At 39.2% G+C, this 17549-nt stretch overlaps 1 protein-coding gene across 3 annotated transcripts; it reads right to left on the bottom strand.

The window, feature by feature from the left end:
• Positions 1 to 3459: 3459 nt before the first annotated feature.
• Positions 3460 to 15780, bottom strand: LOC104940443 (muscarinic acetylcholine receptor M2). 3 transcript variants are annotated; one of them, XM_027272549.1, is made up of 4 exons: positions 15655 to 15780; positions 5918 to 6138; positions 4845 to 5705; positions 3460 to 4019 (listed from the first exon to the last, which is right to left on the bottom strand). In XM_027272549.1, the coding sequence occupies exons 2-4, from the start codon at positions 6083 to 6085 to the stop codon at positions 3708 to 3710; spliced, it is 1341 nt and encodes a 446-aa protein (XP_027128350.1). In that variant the 5' UTR covers positions 6086 to 6138; positions 15655 to 15780; the 3' UTR covers positions 3460 to 3707. The 3 variants fall into 3 exon arrangements, with proteins under 3 accessions (XP_027128350.1, XP_019129166.1, XP_010755353.2); XM_019273621.2 differs by lacking the exon at positions 15655 to 15780 and adding an exon at positions 12538 to 12676; XM_010757051.3 differs by lacking the exon at positions 15655 to 15780 and having other exon boundaries at positions 5918 to 7540.
• Between the last annotated feature and the right edge of the window lie 1769 nt (positions 15781 to 17549).

Genomic DNA, 17549 nt, shown 5'->3' with positions numbered 1-17549 from the left:
TTTGATTTTTGTGTCGTGAGCCACCAGCAGTAAAAACACACGCAGAAGGTCACATTTTGAAATGTCTTTCACAGTGTTATGCACACGTCCTAAATGGTTAACTAATGCACGATGTTGCAACAGTGCAAAGTGGAAATATAGTTAAACCTTTTAGGTTTCTACTAGTAAGCCTTCAGGTGCAGGAGTGTCGATAGAAGAAGTGCTTTTTGTTCCACTAGAGGGAGCAACACTTCCACAGCTTTCCAGAGGTGTTTTTCCCACAGCTGAGACAGAGAAAGCCTCTGTCCTTTCTTTCCTCTGTGTGAAGACTGTGGGAGGATTTTAGTTTGACTCCTTCTGGTCTGTTTCTGCATCTGACAGGACCTAGGAAAGGTTTATGACTCTCAATCCAGAGGGAGGAGCAACAGGAGGTGGTGTTAATACTGTATCCAGTCCTCCCTCTCTCTGTCTGTCTGAATCTTTCTTCATTTTGATTCACAGCAGGAATTTCAGAGTCTGGTGTTAAATTTGAAAGGGTATAAAAATCTCCCTGTTCGTGGCCAGTGAGGTGTTTACTATAACACCCAGCTTTTAATTAGCTTTTATTCGCTGTTCGGGTATTAACTTTTACTTTGTGAATGTGTCCCAGTAGATGTTGAGCAGGAATCATGGAGACACCTACAAGAGATGAATCCACAGAAAAACCTGCTAATGTGCCAGTGCACGAAATATGTGTTCTCAGTGTAAAGTATAACTTTTCTTTATATAGAAGGTCTAATTTTGGTGTTACATGTGTAATCAGGTGAATGTGTCAGGTGTGTCTCTGTCATTCCCACTCTGTCCGGGTACGATCTCCTGCAAGAAGTACGTAACACTTTATATCAAGTATTTCACTGATATTTTATGGAGAAAATGTTTTGTGGTTTTCCCTCTGATGTCCTCTGGCTGCTCCACATCAACTCTCTATGGTTTACAGAGTTTCCTGATGGACAATAAAGTAAACTGCCGTGAATTATAGCTGCTGCTAGTTAGTTAGATAGTTAGATAGTTTAGCTGGGCTGCCCAGAATGTGAGCTCAGACCACTGGCGGAGTGTTGGTGTTTGTGCCACAGGCATTTTGGACCACCAGGAAGAGGTTTTCAGGCCTGGTGTGGGCAAACACTGATCTGGTGTTGTGCCGGAACCAGAGGCGGACAAGTGGGCAATGTAACTATCTTTATCGCTCTATGGACATAATGACAGAGGAAAAGAGACTGAAGGTGACGTTGTCAGAGGAAGGTAAGAAGAGTAAGTGAGAGAGTGACTGAGCAAGAAGCTGTTAGACAAGAGTAAATCTGGGGCTGGTTGAAGGTTGAAAGATATCGAGCTGGGCTTCTTGCTGTTGGACTAGTAAGTAATATTAGCTGGCTACTATGCCGTGTGTTGAGCTTACTTGATGTTTGGCTGTTAGCAAAGTTCTATCATAAGTAATGTAATTAATTATTATTAATTGTAACAAATAAATGTGTAGAACTGTGCATATTTACAAGTGGTATAGCTGGGAGTGCTAACCTACACAATGTTGCATCTTTACTCACTGTACTGTGAAGTAATCTTTATCAGGATTAGTTACACAAGAAATAAAAGTAGTGAGTTTCAGTTCAGAAAAGGAATTAACATAGCTTGTATTCTTTAGCAAAACAAATATATTATCATATTTGTATCCTGCTTTCATTTGGTTCAATCTAACTGTGTAGATTTCACATTTTGCTCCTGTAGAGATGACACACTTTCCAACAGATATCAGCTTTTGTCAACCATTTTCAGTTCAGCAGTAATTTAGCAACTGAACCGCAGCTCTGTTTTTCAGACCTGCTCCTCTGGTTTCCCTCCAGTGCACACATGGCTTTATGTTTTTGTGCGGCAGTGTGTAGTTCCTCCCATCAGGCAGCAGCCCAGCAGGAACTGGAATACACACATATTATATATAACAGGTATAAAACAAACAAACAAAATTTCTGCCATTATTGCTTTTATTTACAGATTAGAAAACATGTATTAATATATGCAGAAAGAAGGGAAGATATGGACAAATATCACATTTGGACTCATTTCACAACAACATGGATTACAGATGTTATTTGCTTTATGTGAGTAAATCTAAAGGGAAAGGAAACATGCACACACATTCACACACATAGCTGCTAATATTCATTTATTTTATTTCACTTATTCAATTTCAAGAGAAGTGTTTCTCAGTCTGGCATATTTTTCCTGTTTCACAGCTCAGTGTCAGCCATAGCGCTTTATGCAATGACAATAATCGAGTATAATAAAGTGTCTTTTTATATTGTATATCATCTTCTTCTCATACTAGACTTTTATTCTAGAGTTAAAATCACTGTTTGGCTACATAAGCATGATATTTACCACAATTATACTGTTGGGAGTTAAAAACAGGTTGCATATTAAAGAACATACTGCACTAGGAGGAGCAAAGAGGAAAAAAGTAAAACTGACAGTTAAATCTTTCACAATAAACTGCATTTCCAACAGAATACATCGTCTGGAGGATTATACAATGCCGTGTATTTTTTTAATTATTAGGTTAAAAGTTAAAGGTCCAATGTGTAGGATTTAGTATCATCTAGCAGTGTAGTTACTGATGAGCGTGTAGAAGACACTACGGTTGCCACAAACATATAAAAACCAAATCTAGAACCAGCGTTTAGTTTGTCCATTCTGGGTCACTGTAGAAACAGAACAGACTCAGAAGTAGCTAAGTAGGATTCTTTCTGTGACGCATTCAAAACAAACAAACAAAAAATAATTCAGTCATACTGGACGCTTATTAAATTAGAGAATAACAAACAAAACTTAACTTGTCATTATGTGACCAAACAAAGTGCTCAACAGAAAATATCCGAGCCGTACTCACTTTCTTTGTCAGAATCCTGCCACCGAGTGAAGGGAGGTAAAATAAGGTGAAACCACACATCCTTATTTATTTTGTTCACTGGAAGATGGAAGGCAAAGCTCTCAATTTTCCAGTCCATCTAACTTCCCAACCCTCACCTGTGGTCATGAGCTTTGGGTAGTGACTGAATGAGAATGAGATCGTGGATACAAGCGGCCAAAAAGAGCTTCCTCTGACTTATAGGGTTAGGAGCTCGGAGTAGAGCCTTCACATCAAAAGGAGCTGATGTGGTTCAGGCATCTGATTAGGACATCCGAATGGGCACCTTTGTTTGGAGGTGTTGCAGGCACGTCCAACTGTAGGAGACCCAGAACTCACTAGAGGGATTATACAGCTCATCTAACCTGGGAACGCCTCAAGATCACACAGAAGGACCTGTAATGTGTTACTGGGGTGAGGGATGTCTGAATCGCCCTGCTAAACCCGCTGTCACTGCAACCCGACCCTGGATAACCAGAATAAAATAGATGGATGGTTTGAAAACACACAACCACACCCCCTGTGCCAATTACTATAAATGGTGTCTGAAGCTATAAATGGCTCATTTTATTTATTTTCAGGTGATTATACACTAATGAAAACATAATTATGTACATTATATTCAATATCTGCCTTTAAATGTGTGGTTTATAATTTCACCAGGATATTTTCAATGGAAATAAGCTCAACCATTGAAAAAGAAATGGAGTAAGAGCACAATAAAAACACACCTAGTCTATATTTATCTCACTTTACAAGATTTATCACATTATTTTGAGTCAGTGTTTCGCCTTCATCGTGCTGTACGTATGTTCTTGTACTGACACAGCAGCAGGTGCTTGAAGGTGTTTTTGAAGGTGGCGTTGCAGAGGGCGTAGCATGCCGGGTTGATGGTGCTGTTGATGTAGCAGAGCCAGTAGCCGATGGTCCAGAGAGAGTTTGGGATGCAGGCTGAACAGAAGGTGTTGATCAAGACCATCACATTGTACGGAGTCCATGTGGCAACAAAAGCAACCAGGATGGCCATGATGGTGCGTGTCACCTTTTTCTCCCTGGAAGAAATGCCTTTCTTTTTCCACTTTGCTACAGCGCTCTGCTTTGTTACCTGGAAAATCAGAGCAGAGATTCAGAGAAGAGTACATTGCATTTATATAGCAGACATGGAGAAACATTGGCTTTCATTTTCAATTCGTGTTTCTGGACACCTGCCGAATATAAGTCTAACCTCAACTTAAGTCTCTGTCCCGTCGCAGCAGCAACACACTGTTTTGATCCGTTCCCAAAGCAAATTCAAACCTAACCACAACAATAACCACCGCCAGACTTTGCTAACTTGCTCAGATGTAAGTAAATGTGCTCTGAAGTTAAATAGTTTCCCTTTTGGCTGTTTTCTCATTTAGCAGTTTGCACACAGTGTTTTATTTTGTAAATTCTCTATGCCGTTTGAGCTGCTCTATGCAGATTGACGCAGGCTGCTTTTGTCAAAAATAGAACAGTATTTTCATTGGAGCAGAGCGGAGAGCTACTTCTGGTGGAGTTTCAAACATTGACTAGAACAGCCGCAATTAGCTCCAGCGGCTGCAGTGCACATGGAACGCCTGGTCCATAATAGCCATAATATTAACTCTCTGCACAGTTTTGGTTAAAGAATAGTACAAATAATGCGTCAAATAATGTCCTTAGTTTTGCAGAAATAACCTCAAGTATTGGACGAGTTAAACTTTTTGGCAATCCAATATAGAGATGTTGAGACTTTCAAACCTCTACCTCAGGGTGGTCAGAAGTTAAAACATTTTGTGACAATCCATCCAATAAATAAAATATTTCAGTCTGGACTAAATTGGTGGGCCGACTGATATTGCCATAGAGCCATGGCATTGAAATATTGATAGCTGTAAATGTGGCCAAATGTACAAGCAATCAGATTTACCTTCAACAGAGTCCTTGTGGCCAAACTCTGTCTATCAGCGGTGGAGTTCTCCGGAGAAGGCGGCTGTGTTCGATTTGTCTTTTTCACACCGTCTGAGCCTTTCTGTGATGTCGTAGGGACCGCGATGTCTTTAGATGTCGAAGCATGGATGCCATCTGCCGTGGAGTCCACCTGATCCAGACTTTCTTCCATGCAGGGTCCGCCTCCATTCTGCTGCTCTGTCTCCTTCTCGTGTCCAGCCTCCTCCTGAGCGTCTCTTGATGGGATGCAGGTGTTCTGGGTCTCACATCCATCCTCCTGGCTGTGACAGGGACCTTCTCCCAGACTGGTTCCTGAAGTCTTCCTGCTGTCCCTTCTGACTCGGCTGCGACTGGCCTTGGAGATGCGCCAGTAGAGGTGGATCATGATGGCCACTGGTAGGTAAAAAGCTGCTATGGCTGTCCCAAATGTCACTGCTGCATTTGAGAAGAACTGGATGTAGCACTCATCTGGTGGCACGGATCTCCCGCCTACAATGAACTGCCAGAACAAAATTGCTGGAGCCCAGAGGATGAAGGACAACACCCAGGCCGCAGCAATCATCAGGCCCGCCATCTTGGTGCTGCGGCGTGCTGGGTAGCTGAGAGGCTTGGTGACACAGAAGTAACGGTCAAAACTAATGATGAGAAGGTTCATGACTGAGGCGTTGCTGACAACGTAATCAACGGCCAACCATAGGTCACACACGATGGCTCCTAGGGGCCAGTAGCCAATCACAATGTAGACAGTGTAAAGGTTCATGGAGCAGATGCCAATAATGAGGTCTGCACAGGCCAGGCTGAACAGGAAGTAGTTGTTGACGGTCTGCAGGTTCCTGTTTACCTTTAGAGAAACAACACGGAACAGTCTGTCAGATGCTAATCTTTTTTTCTACAATGTGATGTGCCTCTTCTCATTTCTATTAGATTACCAGTCTGCACAGGGTTGCACATGCCGTATTCTTATCTCTAAGTCTGGGTGTGCGTTCCAAGATGTCCAGACATGGATTTTTGAAACTCATTAATCAAAAATGATGACACAAGAAAACCCCAAACCTTTATAGAGAGCATGACCAGGATGTTTCCAACGACAGTGATCAGACTCAGAGATCCAGCCACCAGGATGATGAGTACAATCTCCACAGTTGTGTACGGACTTTGAGAGAAGAGGCTGGCATTATCACCGCTGGTGTTGGCAGCGTGGGATGAATTCAGAGTCTCCATACTGTCTGCCTTTTGGATGTCCTCTTCACAGGTGCTTCAGGCTCAAATCATATCTGTAAACACATAGTTAATTATCAATCTTTTTTTTTTTTTACAGTGTCAACTCTCTCCTGTTTTGGATGCATTCATCTGTCTGCACTGTTACAGATGCATCACAAACACCTAACTGTCAGCCTGTCAGCACTTGGCAGGTGTTGCGAGTATTTTTAAGCTTAACAGGTCGGCCTAGATGTGAAAGATGGACAGGTGAGTAAATAAAGGTTTCAGTAGCTGTGTTTAAAAACATACAGCAGTGTCCCACATACTTATATCAGGAATAACATGTTGAAACTCGGCTGGAGTTAAAATCTGCACAGTAGGTGTTATTTTATATCTGTAAATTAACTGTTATACAACCCTGGTTCAAAGATGACATGTACTGACAATCTTGTAGATGTGATTAAATGGCTGAATATAAAGTGATTTTTAAACCATTTTGCACTGACACTTGGATTGAGTTATTTTTATACCTGTACAAATCTTGAGCTTCTCTCTTTAGCCACATCTTAAGTGACCTGAAAGTCTGATCAAATCTGACCTGACAGGTTGAACAGGAGCATGTAACGAGGTCACCTACACTTCTAGAGAGTTCATTTACATTTCCCATTTGGCCTTGAAAGTCACAAAATGCCCTTTGAGAGTATCTAATCTGAGCCTGAGAGCCAATTCAAAAATGTCAATTTGTTATCTTGATCCTGCAGGCGTCATTTCCTAACAGCATCTCCCATCCCCTTGATATGAAATAGGTACTGCCCGGTTTGAAAATTGGATTTTCATTTGGGAAGCTATCAAATCCGTGTGCATGGACGTGTCTCTGTGTTCTTGCATGTTTGCTCTTTGAGACAGACGTGCAAATAAACTTTAATAGAAGATTGGGTTTTAATGTCAAGATCTAAGAGGCTAAAGATGATTTATCTGCAGAAGCCATCGGAGTGAGTAAAAAACTGGAGATACCTGTTCTGTGAGTTATGAAAGTCTGACACGCACGCTAAAAACCCAGGCATTCATAGTGCTGTTAGATGGTTTGGATAAAATTGTCTACTAACAACATATGTGCTGTGCAGATGGAGCTACCTGTTTTGTGCTTTTAATGAGTTAAAATAGCCCCAGGAAAGAAAACAGACATCACAATTAAAGCAAGACATCATTACAGTCACAATTATGTTAAAAAACAACAAGAAACATCAGTAATAGACCTGCAATATGCACAGCATATGATTAACTGATATATTGTGATCAGAAAATCAATGTTAAGACACTTAGTTGAGACCACAAGGGTTGTTGCATACTGCTAAAACCCTGTAAGTGACTCCATTAGGCCACATGATAACATCATACTGTACCTGAGAGATGTTTCCTTCCTGCTCTTACAGTCAGATGAAACTTCATTACAGCATCTCTAACTCTATCACTTACTCATCAGAGACCCATTCTGGGCATTTTCTGTCACAGACGAGAAAGAGATGCCGTGTGTGTGTGCAGGGGCGCTGTATATGGGGGAAAAGTTAGGATAATTCCAAGGGCCCAGGACTGACAGGGGCCCCAAAAAATATTGTTGACATATGTGCAGCTAATTTTAAAAAAATCTGCTGTTTTCATTGTTTTGAGAGGATGATTAATTTATTATGATTGAATATGTAATATATCTTTCGTTCACTTTTCTTCTTTTAAATCGTTCATTAATGTTAAGACAATTATCCATTTTGAAATTTTACAATAAAAATACATCAATACTGTAAAAAATGGCCTTTAGCACATTTTTATTGTGGCTTTTAATGTCGCATCAAATAGTGAACTGCACTGCATACTGTATGCAGACTTGTATGCATGTACAAATCACCAGAAGTAAATATTGTGCTAGTACTAGTATTGAACTACAAGATTGAAAACAGTTGCAAGACAACAGCTGGGCCCAATTTGATCTGTCCATATAAAAATATAAAGCAAATATTATGTTCCATAAAATAATAGATTTTAAATCATTTGATGCTACATTGACGCGTAATCAGGCCTTTCATTGCGTTACGTACGCCTGTTTTTGGACTTTGTACAACAGGTATGATACAACTGAAAAGTACATAAGGCTCTTCTGGGAAGCTAAAAAAAATAGAAAAAGAGAGTTTGGCTGAGCAAGAAGCCACCGGACACGAGTAAATCTTCAATCCAATGGAACTGACTTTTAATTGTTGGCGAGAGCTTTGTGAAATAAAAGGCTGAAAGACGCGTAATGTTTGAACCAGTGACGTGCGGTGAGGTTCATGTCTGATGAGGCACTGACTCCATCAGAATCAGATTTACAAATGTACTGTATGAACCCAGCAGAGTAGATTATTCACCATTTGATCAGCAGCAGTTAACGGGTTATGTTATATATCTCATCTCATTTAAAAAACAAACAAACATAAATAAAAAACTTACCCTTACTTATAAATGAAGTCCATACGCCGATCCTGCTTTTGATTGATTACTGATTACTTTTTTTGTAGACGCCTTCCTTGTCTACTTTCAGTTTTAACCCATGAGAATCCACGGTTGTCACAGCTGTCACACGCCCTTTAAATGTTTTGGAAACTTCTATTTTCAACATTGTTCTTGACTTTAAATCGTGTCCCTAAGTGACACATACTGGTGAAAACCCAATGTGACATATACAGTATGTCACAATAAGAAAAAATATTATGAACTGCTCAGTTAATTTAGCTGATTCAGTGATCATTCAGTTATTTAATTCATGTTCAATTTAAAGCAGATTAAAACAAATGTGAACAAAAATGATGTTATATTAATTATATTTATTAAGAAAATGCATCTAAAATGCAAAATGCAAATAAATCAGGGGTCTTCAACCTTTTTCAGCCCAAGGACCCCATAAACGAGAGACAAACAGAACAGAGACCCCCATGTGTCACATTTTAAGCCTGGCTTATAATAACTTTTATATTTACCTAATTGATAAAACATTCAGGCATAATGGAATAATTTATAAATAGTTCATAAGTATTGTCAAGTCTGCCAGTTGACAGAAAAAGACTAAGAAGTCTCAAGTGGAACACATTGAGAAAAACCCCATAAAGAAATGATGAAATCTGTAACTCTGGATGTGGGACATGCAGCTATCAGAAACATAAGTCTGTGAATTGGTTAACTGTCTGGACAAACTAGAAGCCCAGATTTTTATATTAGTGAACGACTGCCAACAGAGTGAGCAACAGGTTCAGCAGATGTCACTGAGTACATGGTGCAACAAAACCTGCAGTCTGACAGGGATCAACTATAGTTTCTATAAAGTAATCACTGCCATGATGTCTACCTCCAGCCCAACCAGCACATTATGTAACACCAACCTCTCTTAGGGACATCTCTAACAAAGTGAGATGAAGTCTTGGACAGACAGGGTCCTGACACTATTTCTTTCTCTTATTAGACATGGACTTATTGCCTCGCACGGTGGCCCTCAATACACAGAAGCAGGCTATTATTCTGGACTTAGAATGAAGAGTGAACAAAATGTACTCAAACTAAATGTGCAGATTTATTAAATTTGAAATCAATTACTGGTCAGCTGCAGTCTGTCTTCACAAAGACAAAAATTAATTGGGAAAGAATGCTTTTGTAATTTAGTTTTATTCAATGTCAGGCCTTTGGCAGGCAAATCTTTTTTAATAATGATTTAATTACCAAGCACAATCTTCAGACAGTTCAGCACTTCTTACAGACAATATGTTTCTATTCTGACAAACCTGAACATCCTCTATCCTCCGTCTTCACCGACAAAACTCAAGCTGCCACTTACTCCATATCAGGTAGAGGCTCTGTACTGTCCTTGCATCCACTTAAAAGTAATTCAATTAGAATGATATAAGTCCAATCAACCACGTAACCTTGGAGGAAATTGTGCAGCATTGAAAATCCTCCTCCTGCTGCCTTGATAGTTAGTTCACCTACAGTTTTTAAAAAATGTTTTAACATTTAACAAATTATTAAGCTACTTGGCAGAGCTCATTGCTGCTGCCTGAGTCTAAGGCCAAGAAAGTCCAGTTTTGAGAGATTTCCTCTCAGATGGTCTGGGATCAGTCAAAACTAAACACAGAGAAACAACGTTCAGTTTTTGATTCACCACATATCTGGAACAAACTCCTAGGAAACCTGAGATCTGCTCCAGCGCTCAGCTGTTTTAAATCAAGACTTTTCTGTTTGCCCCTGCATTTTAATAAAGGTCTAGTGTGTATGATTTAGTGGCACATAGCAGTGAAGATGCAGATTACAGCCAACTGAATAGCCCTCACCTCTCCATAAACTCACAAAAATTCACAAGGCCCTGTATCAAACCAGTGTTTACTTTGTCCACTCCGGGTTCCTGTAGGGACATGACGGTTCAACATGGTCGACTCCGTCTGTAGATATAAAATGCTTATTCAAAAGTGACAAAAAAAACATGTTTTTCTTCTTACTTTTAGGTCATTATACATGAATGAAAACATAATTTGTGAGATATTCTACCAAAAACTTAACTTAAACTTAAAAATACTTAGACAGTTAGACATTTATTGAAAATATCTTATCTTAATCTTCTATTTTACTGTTTTAAACCTCTTAAATCCTATTTATACTGTATTTCTATATAGTCTTGGGTTTATTTTTATCTTAATGCCTATATGTCTTATGTAAAGCACTTTGAACTGGCTTTTTATTATTGTTAGGTGCTGTACAAATGACTTTTCCCACATGCATAGATGTTAACGAGCTGTCTAATAAGCTGGCGTGAAGATGTTTGCATGTGATGTGAGATTGATGTAACTGCCTGCTCACAAACCCGTCCCCACGTCCTCCCTTCATTCACACTAATAAGACCTACATTACTGGACCTCCCTAATTGTTATACAGGGCTACTGGAGAGAGTCACAGAGGCAAACAGTATTTCTTTGACAGGCCCAGAAACATAGTAATTAGATCCAGCAGATGCTGCCTGCAACAGCTGTACCGGTAATATGCTGCTAGGATATAGTAGTATTCATCTGGCAGGATGAGCTTGGCTTTAAAAAAATCTGTACTGTCTTTGATATCATGAGGGATACACCGGTTGGCTGCAGATTCACCGACAGATGAGATGGTGAAACAAAAGGCTTGTTTGCAGAGACAAGAACCGGTGTGGAAACACAGGAGCACACAGTTTCATCAAAAGGAAGATTTAATGACTAGAGGGATCAAAGTGTTGTAGTTTTTAATTATTTCACTACAAAAAAGATTTTTACCTCATAAATGTGTTTTATTGTTGACTGTACACGAACTGGAAATCTGTTTGGATGTTTGTACAGATGTTATTTGAACTCGACCAACAACTGCAAAGCACGTAAAAATACAATATGTATGCATGAGAGATATTTGCAGTAGTTACTATAAGTAGATTTGCCACATAAGTTTGCTGAGATTTCAGAGAAGTGTGTCCTGAATCTGAAGAGTGGGAAATTTCACATCAACCTGAGCTTTGGCTTCGCATAGCAGTGTAACAGATAGAAGAGAAAACCACTGAATGTCATTGCAATCAAGCCAAAGCAAAAGACTACAGAGGAGAGAAAAAAAAGCACAAATATAAGAGAGATCGGGAGCGAAGGACTATAAAATAAAACTGAAATAATAAGATACCATACAAGGGAGGGGAAAGATGAGAATCATCTCTAACAGATGTTGTAAAGGAGATGTGCAAAGCAATAGAGGGAGTTCAGGAGTAGGAGGAAAGATTAAAAAACATAACTTGATTTCATCTTGTATGTCTACAGTTTTCAGGGAGGAGTTGCCTCTTAGGAAATCTAATTTCCTCCTTAAACACAAACATAGAGTAACCAGGGGGATTCCTCGGGAGCAGGGAAACTGGGGAATCCAGACTCGGGATCTGATGCCAGTGGCTGATTGAAACCTTTCAGTTTAAAACAGAAATTAAGATAAACATTTGTAGAAAGGCCTTAGGGGAACAATAAAAACCCTGGTCTACTCTTTCAATAAAAAGAAACATCCTCAGGAAGCTGAAACTGCATTTGGAAGGTAAAATTTCAATCAATATATAATAAATCAATAAGATATCACGTTATATATACGTTCCTGGAATTTTGGTGCGTCTGAGAGCAACATTTTCAAGTCCCCATAATAATAAATTATTTAAATCTTCCTAGTGTGGATTTTTGTCATATTTGTATATTTGATTGAATAAATCAAACTTTTCTACTTTACTGCACAAGAAAGCTCTACATGCTTATCAAATTAGTGTAAAAAACAAATACAGAAACAAGATTTTCTAATACCTTACCTAACAGATATTAAAATGTGTGCCAAGCAGCTGGTCCATAAGTTAATTTTCTGAAAGAAAAGTGTCCTTACCTGCAGCAGTTTGGTAGATCTGTAGAGAAATGTCATCTTACCTTGTCTGCAGGGAGGGACATGGATGAGCTGTTTTAGTTTGGTCCATGTTACTCTCACCTCTGGCGACACACTGGAGCAGACAGAGGCAGAGAGTAACCGTATGATAATGTCGCTCCTCCTCTGACAAGAAGGAGTGAGAGTGTTTGTGTGTTAGAGAGACTGACAGACAGAGCAGGGAGGGGTTTATGGGGGCTATTAGTGACTGTGGGGTTGTATCCCGTAAGCTAGAGTCACAATTTGAATAAGCAAGAGACAGACGGAGACAGAGACAGATGTTTGTTTCAGTACTGGCCTCTCCAGCAAAAATGCATCATATTCTCCTGTGTTACACAGCTGTAGGCGATCATGTGTGGAGAACTTTGAGTGGCTGTGGCATGAAATAAAATGGTAAAGCACTGTTAAAAAGAGGACAAGAGAAGAGGGTCGTACTGCTATTCTGTTGCTGCAGGACGTTAACCTTTAAGACTCTGTTGTTTTGACCTTTTAGCCAAACCTGTGACGCAGTCTGTCCCAGTTGGTGGATGACCTTACTTTGATGGAATTACCACAAAGAATAATGGTCCTTCTCCGCTAAACAATATTGCAAATGAAACTAGGAGAGCTCTATCAAACAGGCACGAGTCGGGCATGTAAACATGATTTGAGATGAGAAAATATGACATGATTTATTGGGCTCGTCCTGGTCCAGACTTATGACGCACTGATCACATCAACATCGGTCTGTTAGCTGATTTGCTTGGATGTAATGTAAACTGTTGTAAACTTCTGCATGTTTTATATTATTTGTAATCACTGTGATTGAATATCATACATTTTACAGTATATTATCATTTTATTAACACGACATTGGGGCTCTTATGTCATAGAAAACTGTACTGGTGCATCATCCATGGCCGTGAGCTTCACGTCTGCTGTTTGACCATTTGTCATGAACACAAATCAATACGAGGCTTTGACTTTGTGTTTCCACTACATGTGTGTGTGTTTGGTTTCCTGTCTCCTTGAAGAGAAGCTCCTTTTTCCAGTTTCTGAGACCTTCTGGCATTATTTGTAGAAATCCTAAATATTTAAAAACCAAATGATTGTTTGCAGTATTACTCACCCACAAGATGTATGATAACACAGATTAATTTTTAATTACAGTTTAATTGTCTAGTATCTGGTAACATGATCGGTAAAGTATTTAAACAGTTAAACACATTTATTTACTTTTTTGCAGAGAGTTAGAAGAGAAGATTGATACTGCTCATGTTTATGCAACCTCTTCAGCCTGCCTCAGCCCGCCTCAGCCTCCACCAGGAATCCACGCCTAAACGTATTTTGGTGCTTCCAGTTAAATGTAATGTCACCTCATTCTGCTGAAACAGTCAGTGTTTAGATAACCAAGAAGTAGAAGCTGGATATTTTATACAGAATATTTAAAAGAGATACTAAATTTGCATTTCATTAAAGAATAAGACCATGTATGTATCACATGGTGGTATATATAGTATATAGAGTATATGTGGTTCTTATGAATTCAAGTAAAATGCCCAAACACAAGTCGAGAGCTGTTTTCATGATACTTCCTCTAGGTGATGGTTTGTGTGGGTTTTTTAAGCTCGGCACTGTATGTATAATTGATGAGAGTCGTACAGTCACTTGGTGGCTACTGGCGATTGCTTTGTTAACGTCATACAAAGTCTTCTTCGTACAGGCACTGAATTAGTGTCTGCATATGTGAATGGGCTAGTTAAAGGTCTTAGTTGCATCAAAGGCTTCATCCTTTGTTTTATCGTGTCAGATGGAATATGTTGTTTCTGGGGAGTTACACACAAGCTGACCTCACCGCATTCAAGGGCTGTGAAGTGTTCAGAGTTGAAAGGAGGACAGACAGAAACCATAAAGGATGCACTGCTGCAGGGCATGTCTTGTATATTATTGTACAGTACCATGAGGGATAAAAGCCACCACGCACACACACATACTTCCCTTTCAGACAAAACTATGTTGCCATTAATTTTCTTCTTATTTGCACATTTGATAACTTCCTCTATCTCTGTCCTGACTTAGCGAAACAGTCTCACACTTTAAGTCCTAAAAAACATATTTGAGTGAAAGCGCTTATTCAGAAGTTGAATCAACCACTCTTATGTACGAGAGGAATAAAAAAAAAAACTAACACTGAAGCTCTTTCCTCTTCACTATAGGAAGCAAAGCCCTAAGGCTGCAGGGAAATGAGGTCATCTAGTTGGAGCCGGAGCAGCTGTTTGAATGGAGATGGGCCACACACAAAGCAGCCCTGCATTTTATGAAATTTACTGGTGCATTCAGTCAACAAAGCTGTGAAGATTCAGAAAATATGTAACAGAAAGAGACTTCAAAGTCACAATGCAAGTTTCTTTTTTTTGCGTGCATACAGTAATTATATACTTCATCATGTTGTAATAGGCTAATGTTGATGACACACAGACTTCTACTGTTCTGGCCTGGAGCAAACATGAAATTTTAATCTCTTCTGATGAGTCATCAAAGGCTGGCTATAATTCATCACTGTGTTCAGGCCCAGTTGGGATTTGGGCCACATGGACTCTGGTCAAGTACTGGCAGTGATATTAGTGATAAATTTGCCCCAGTTTAAGTGTTGCACGCAGCATTATTAGAGTCGAGTCACAGAGCTATACTTATGAAAATAATATCTGGAAAGTGAAGAGGTCATTTTACTTTACTTACTGCTGCTCAGAATGAAAAAAAAAATCTTTTGTCTGATACAATAAAAATCTAAAAATAAAAAATCTGATAAGTTTGTATAACAATTTAAAATAATAACATCAATGAAGACGACCATAACATATTACTTTTACAATTTGTTTTGCGTTGCATAAATCGAGCATGGCCATATTATATGTTATTTGGTAAAACTTTGCTGTGCAGTGGTCAAAATACTTTCCGTTCTCTGCATTTGGAGCAACGCTGCAAAGAAATTGAGTAAAAAAAATGCGATTTAGCGTGCCCAGTGCTATACCAGTACCATAAATATGGACAGCTGTACACGTGTACTGATGATCAAAAACTCTTTGCTAACATCAAAACAAGTGCAACACCACAACACATAGCAGCCAGCTAATATTACTTACTAGTCCAACAGGAAGAAGCTCATCTCGCTGTCTGTCTTTCAGCCATTTATTTCACAAAGCTCTAACCAACGACTAAATCAGCCCCATATTTACTCTTGCCTGCAGCTTCTTGCTCAATCACTCTCTTGTTTTCTGTTCTTAACTTCCTCCGTCAGCTTCCTCTTTGGTCTCTTTGCCTCTGTCATTAGGACCATAGAGGCTGCTGAGCCCAGGTACAGTGCTGGCTTGCTCAGCCTCAGTTCTGGCATGACATTGGCTCCACTCCCTGTCAGCTGTCTCCCTATACCCGGGTCTAAAAATCTGTGTGATTTAGTGCTGTGAAGCATTACGTACTTCTCTTACTGTACTGCAGAAGCCGGTGTACAGAGTGGGACTGACAGAGGCACAGTTCACCTGATTATGAGTCAGTGTAACATCAAAATCTGTTATTTAATGGTAGAAAAGTTACACAGTTTTGCTTCCAGCAGTCCAAACATTAGGTCTTTAAAGGATATTAAGATTTAACAGTCACTCATCTCCCATAATTGTTTATATTTATCAGGGCTGCATGTCATTGGAGCCGATCCCAGTTGACATTAGGTGAGAGGCAGGTACACCTTGTACAAGTCGCCAGTTCATCACAGGGCACAAAGAGACAAAATCAATTCATGCACAGATTCACACCTACTGGCAAATTAACCTATTAAGCCTGCAGGTCTTTGGACTGTGAGAAGAAGCCTGAGTACCCAGAGAAAACCCACGCATACATGAGGAGAACATTAAAACTCCACACAGAAAGGCCCCAGAACTTTCTTGCTGTGAAGCAACAGTAAAACTTCTTAAAACATCTTCCACTCCACATGGGCATCAGCATGTTCATTCTCACAGGGGTCCCTTCAACTATCACCTCAATATATCTAAATGAAAACTGGTTCTTAGGAACCCCACAAGTTTTAAAGTCAATTGTATGATAATCCCACACAAACAAAGATCTTCCGCTTAGTGTTTCTGCATACCGGGGTCTCTAAAGAGAATAAATTGGGTAGTGCTGGAAAGCTCAGACACTTCACATCAATTCAATGAGCCTGACTGTATTCATGTATATGATGATGTTGGTTCCCATAGGAGCTATTTCATTGTAGTGAGACAATTTTCTGAAATTTGATCTCTCTTTAAAAAATGACCTACTGTGACCTCTACTATAATAACAACCTCATGAACTACAACCACAAATTACAGACCATTCTGAGGATGAATAGGTCTCTGGTATATATTGTCAATAAGGTGGTTTTTGAGCAATTTCCAGAAGAGAACCATCCAGTTTCCAAAAAAAAAAAAAAACATTAATTACAGAAAGACATCAAATCAAAGTATACATTTTTCTATGGTGTCTTTCAGTGTCTTGATGTTATATTTTATTTCATTTTTGATGTTTTTTTTGTTGTTGCAATTTTCTAGTGGTGCAACAATGTATGAGACATAATAAAGCGTGTGAATGGACATCATAGTCTTCATTCATAATACACTCAAAACTTTCAATATTGAAGTAAATAAAACACAATGTTTATTCCAGATTTATGACTAGAACTTGATGACACACAGTGCTGACCTGCATATCAAAATAATCTTTAAGATGATATGTACCACATGTGTGTCAAATACTGCTGACCTGCTATCTCCTTGCTACAGAACCTATAAAAATCTATTTACTTACAGTATTTTGAAGAAAGCTGCATGAGGAAAGAAGGGGTTAAAAACTAAATTATCAAGATGAAGATGTCCTGACTTTTGGTTTCTAGTATCAAGCTTTAAAAATACTGGGTCCTACATTTTCCATAATTCTAATAATAGAGCCTTAATTTTTCCTAATAAATGCCTATTTTTCTTAGACCTGAAGAAACAGTCGGTTTTAACAG

This window comes from Larimichthys crocea, chromosome XXI (assembly GCF_000972845.2).
Source record: "Larimichthys crocea isolate SSNF chromosome XXI, L_crocea_2.0, whole genome shotgun sequence".
Lineage (NCBI taxonomy): Eukaryota > Metazoa > Chordata > Actinopteri > Sciaenidae > Larimichthys > Larimichthys crocea.
This window is presented reverse-complemented; position numbering and strand designations above follow the sequence as displayed.

What these genes read in the sequence shown, in the direction of transcription:
- LOC104940443 (XM_027272549.1), bottom strand. Translation starts at nt 6,085, where the DNA reads ATGGAGACTCTGAATTCATCCCACGCTGCCAACACCAGCGGTGATAAT. An exon ending in TGGTCATGCTCTCTATAAAG is followed by an intron (nt 5,706 to 5,917) that starts GTTTGGGGTTTT and finishes GTTTCTCTAAAG; the next exon opens with GTAAACAGGAACCTGCAGAC. An exon ending in CCACAAGGACTCTGTTGAAG is followed by an intron (nt 4,020 to 4,844) that starts GTAAATCTGATT and finishes CTGATTTTCCAG; the next exon opens with GTAACAAAGCAGAGCGCTGT.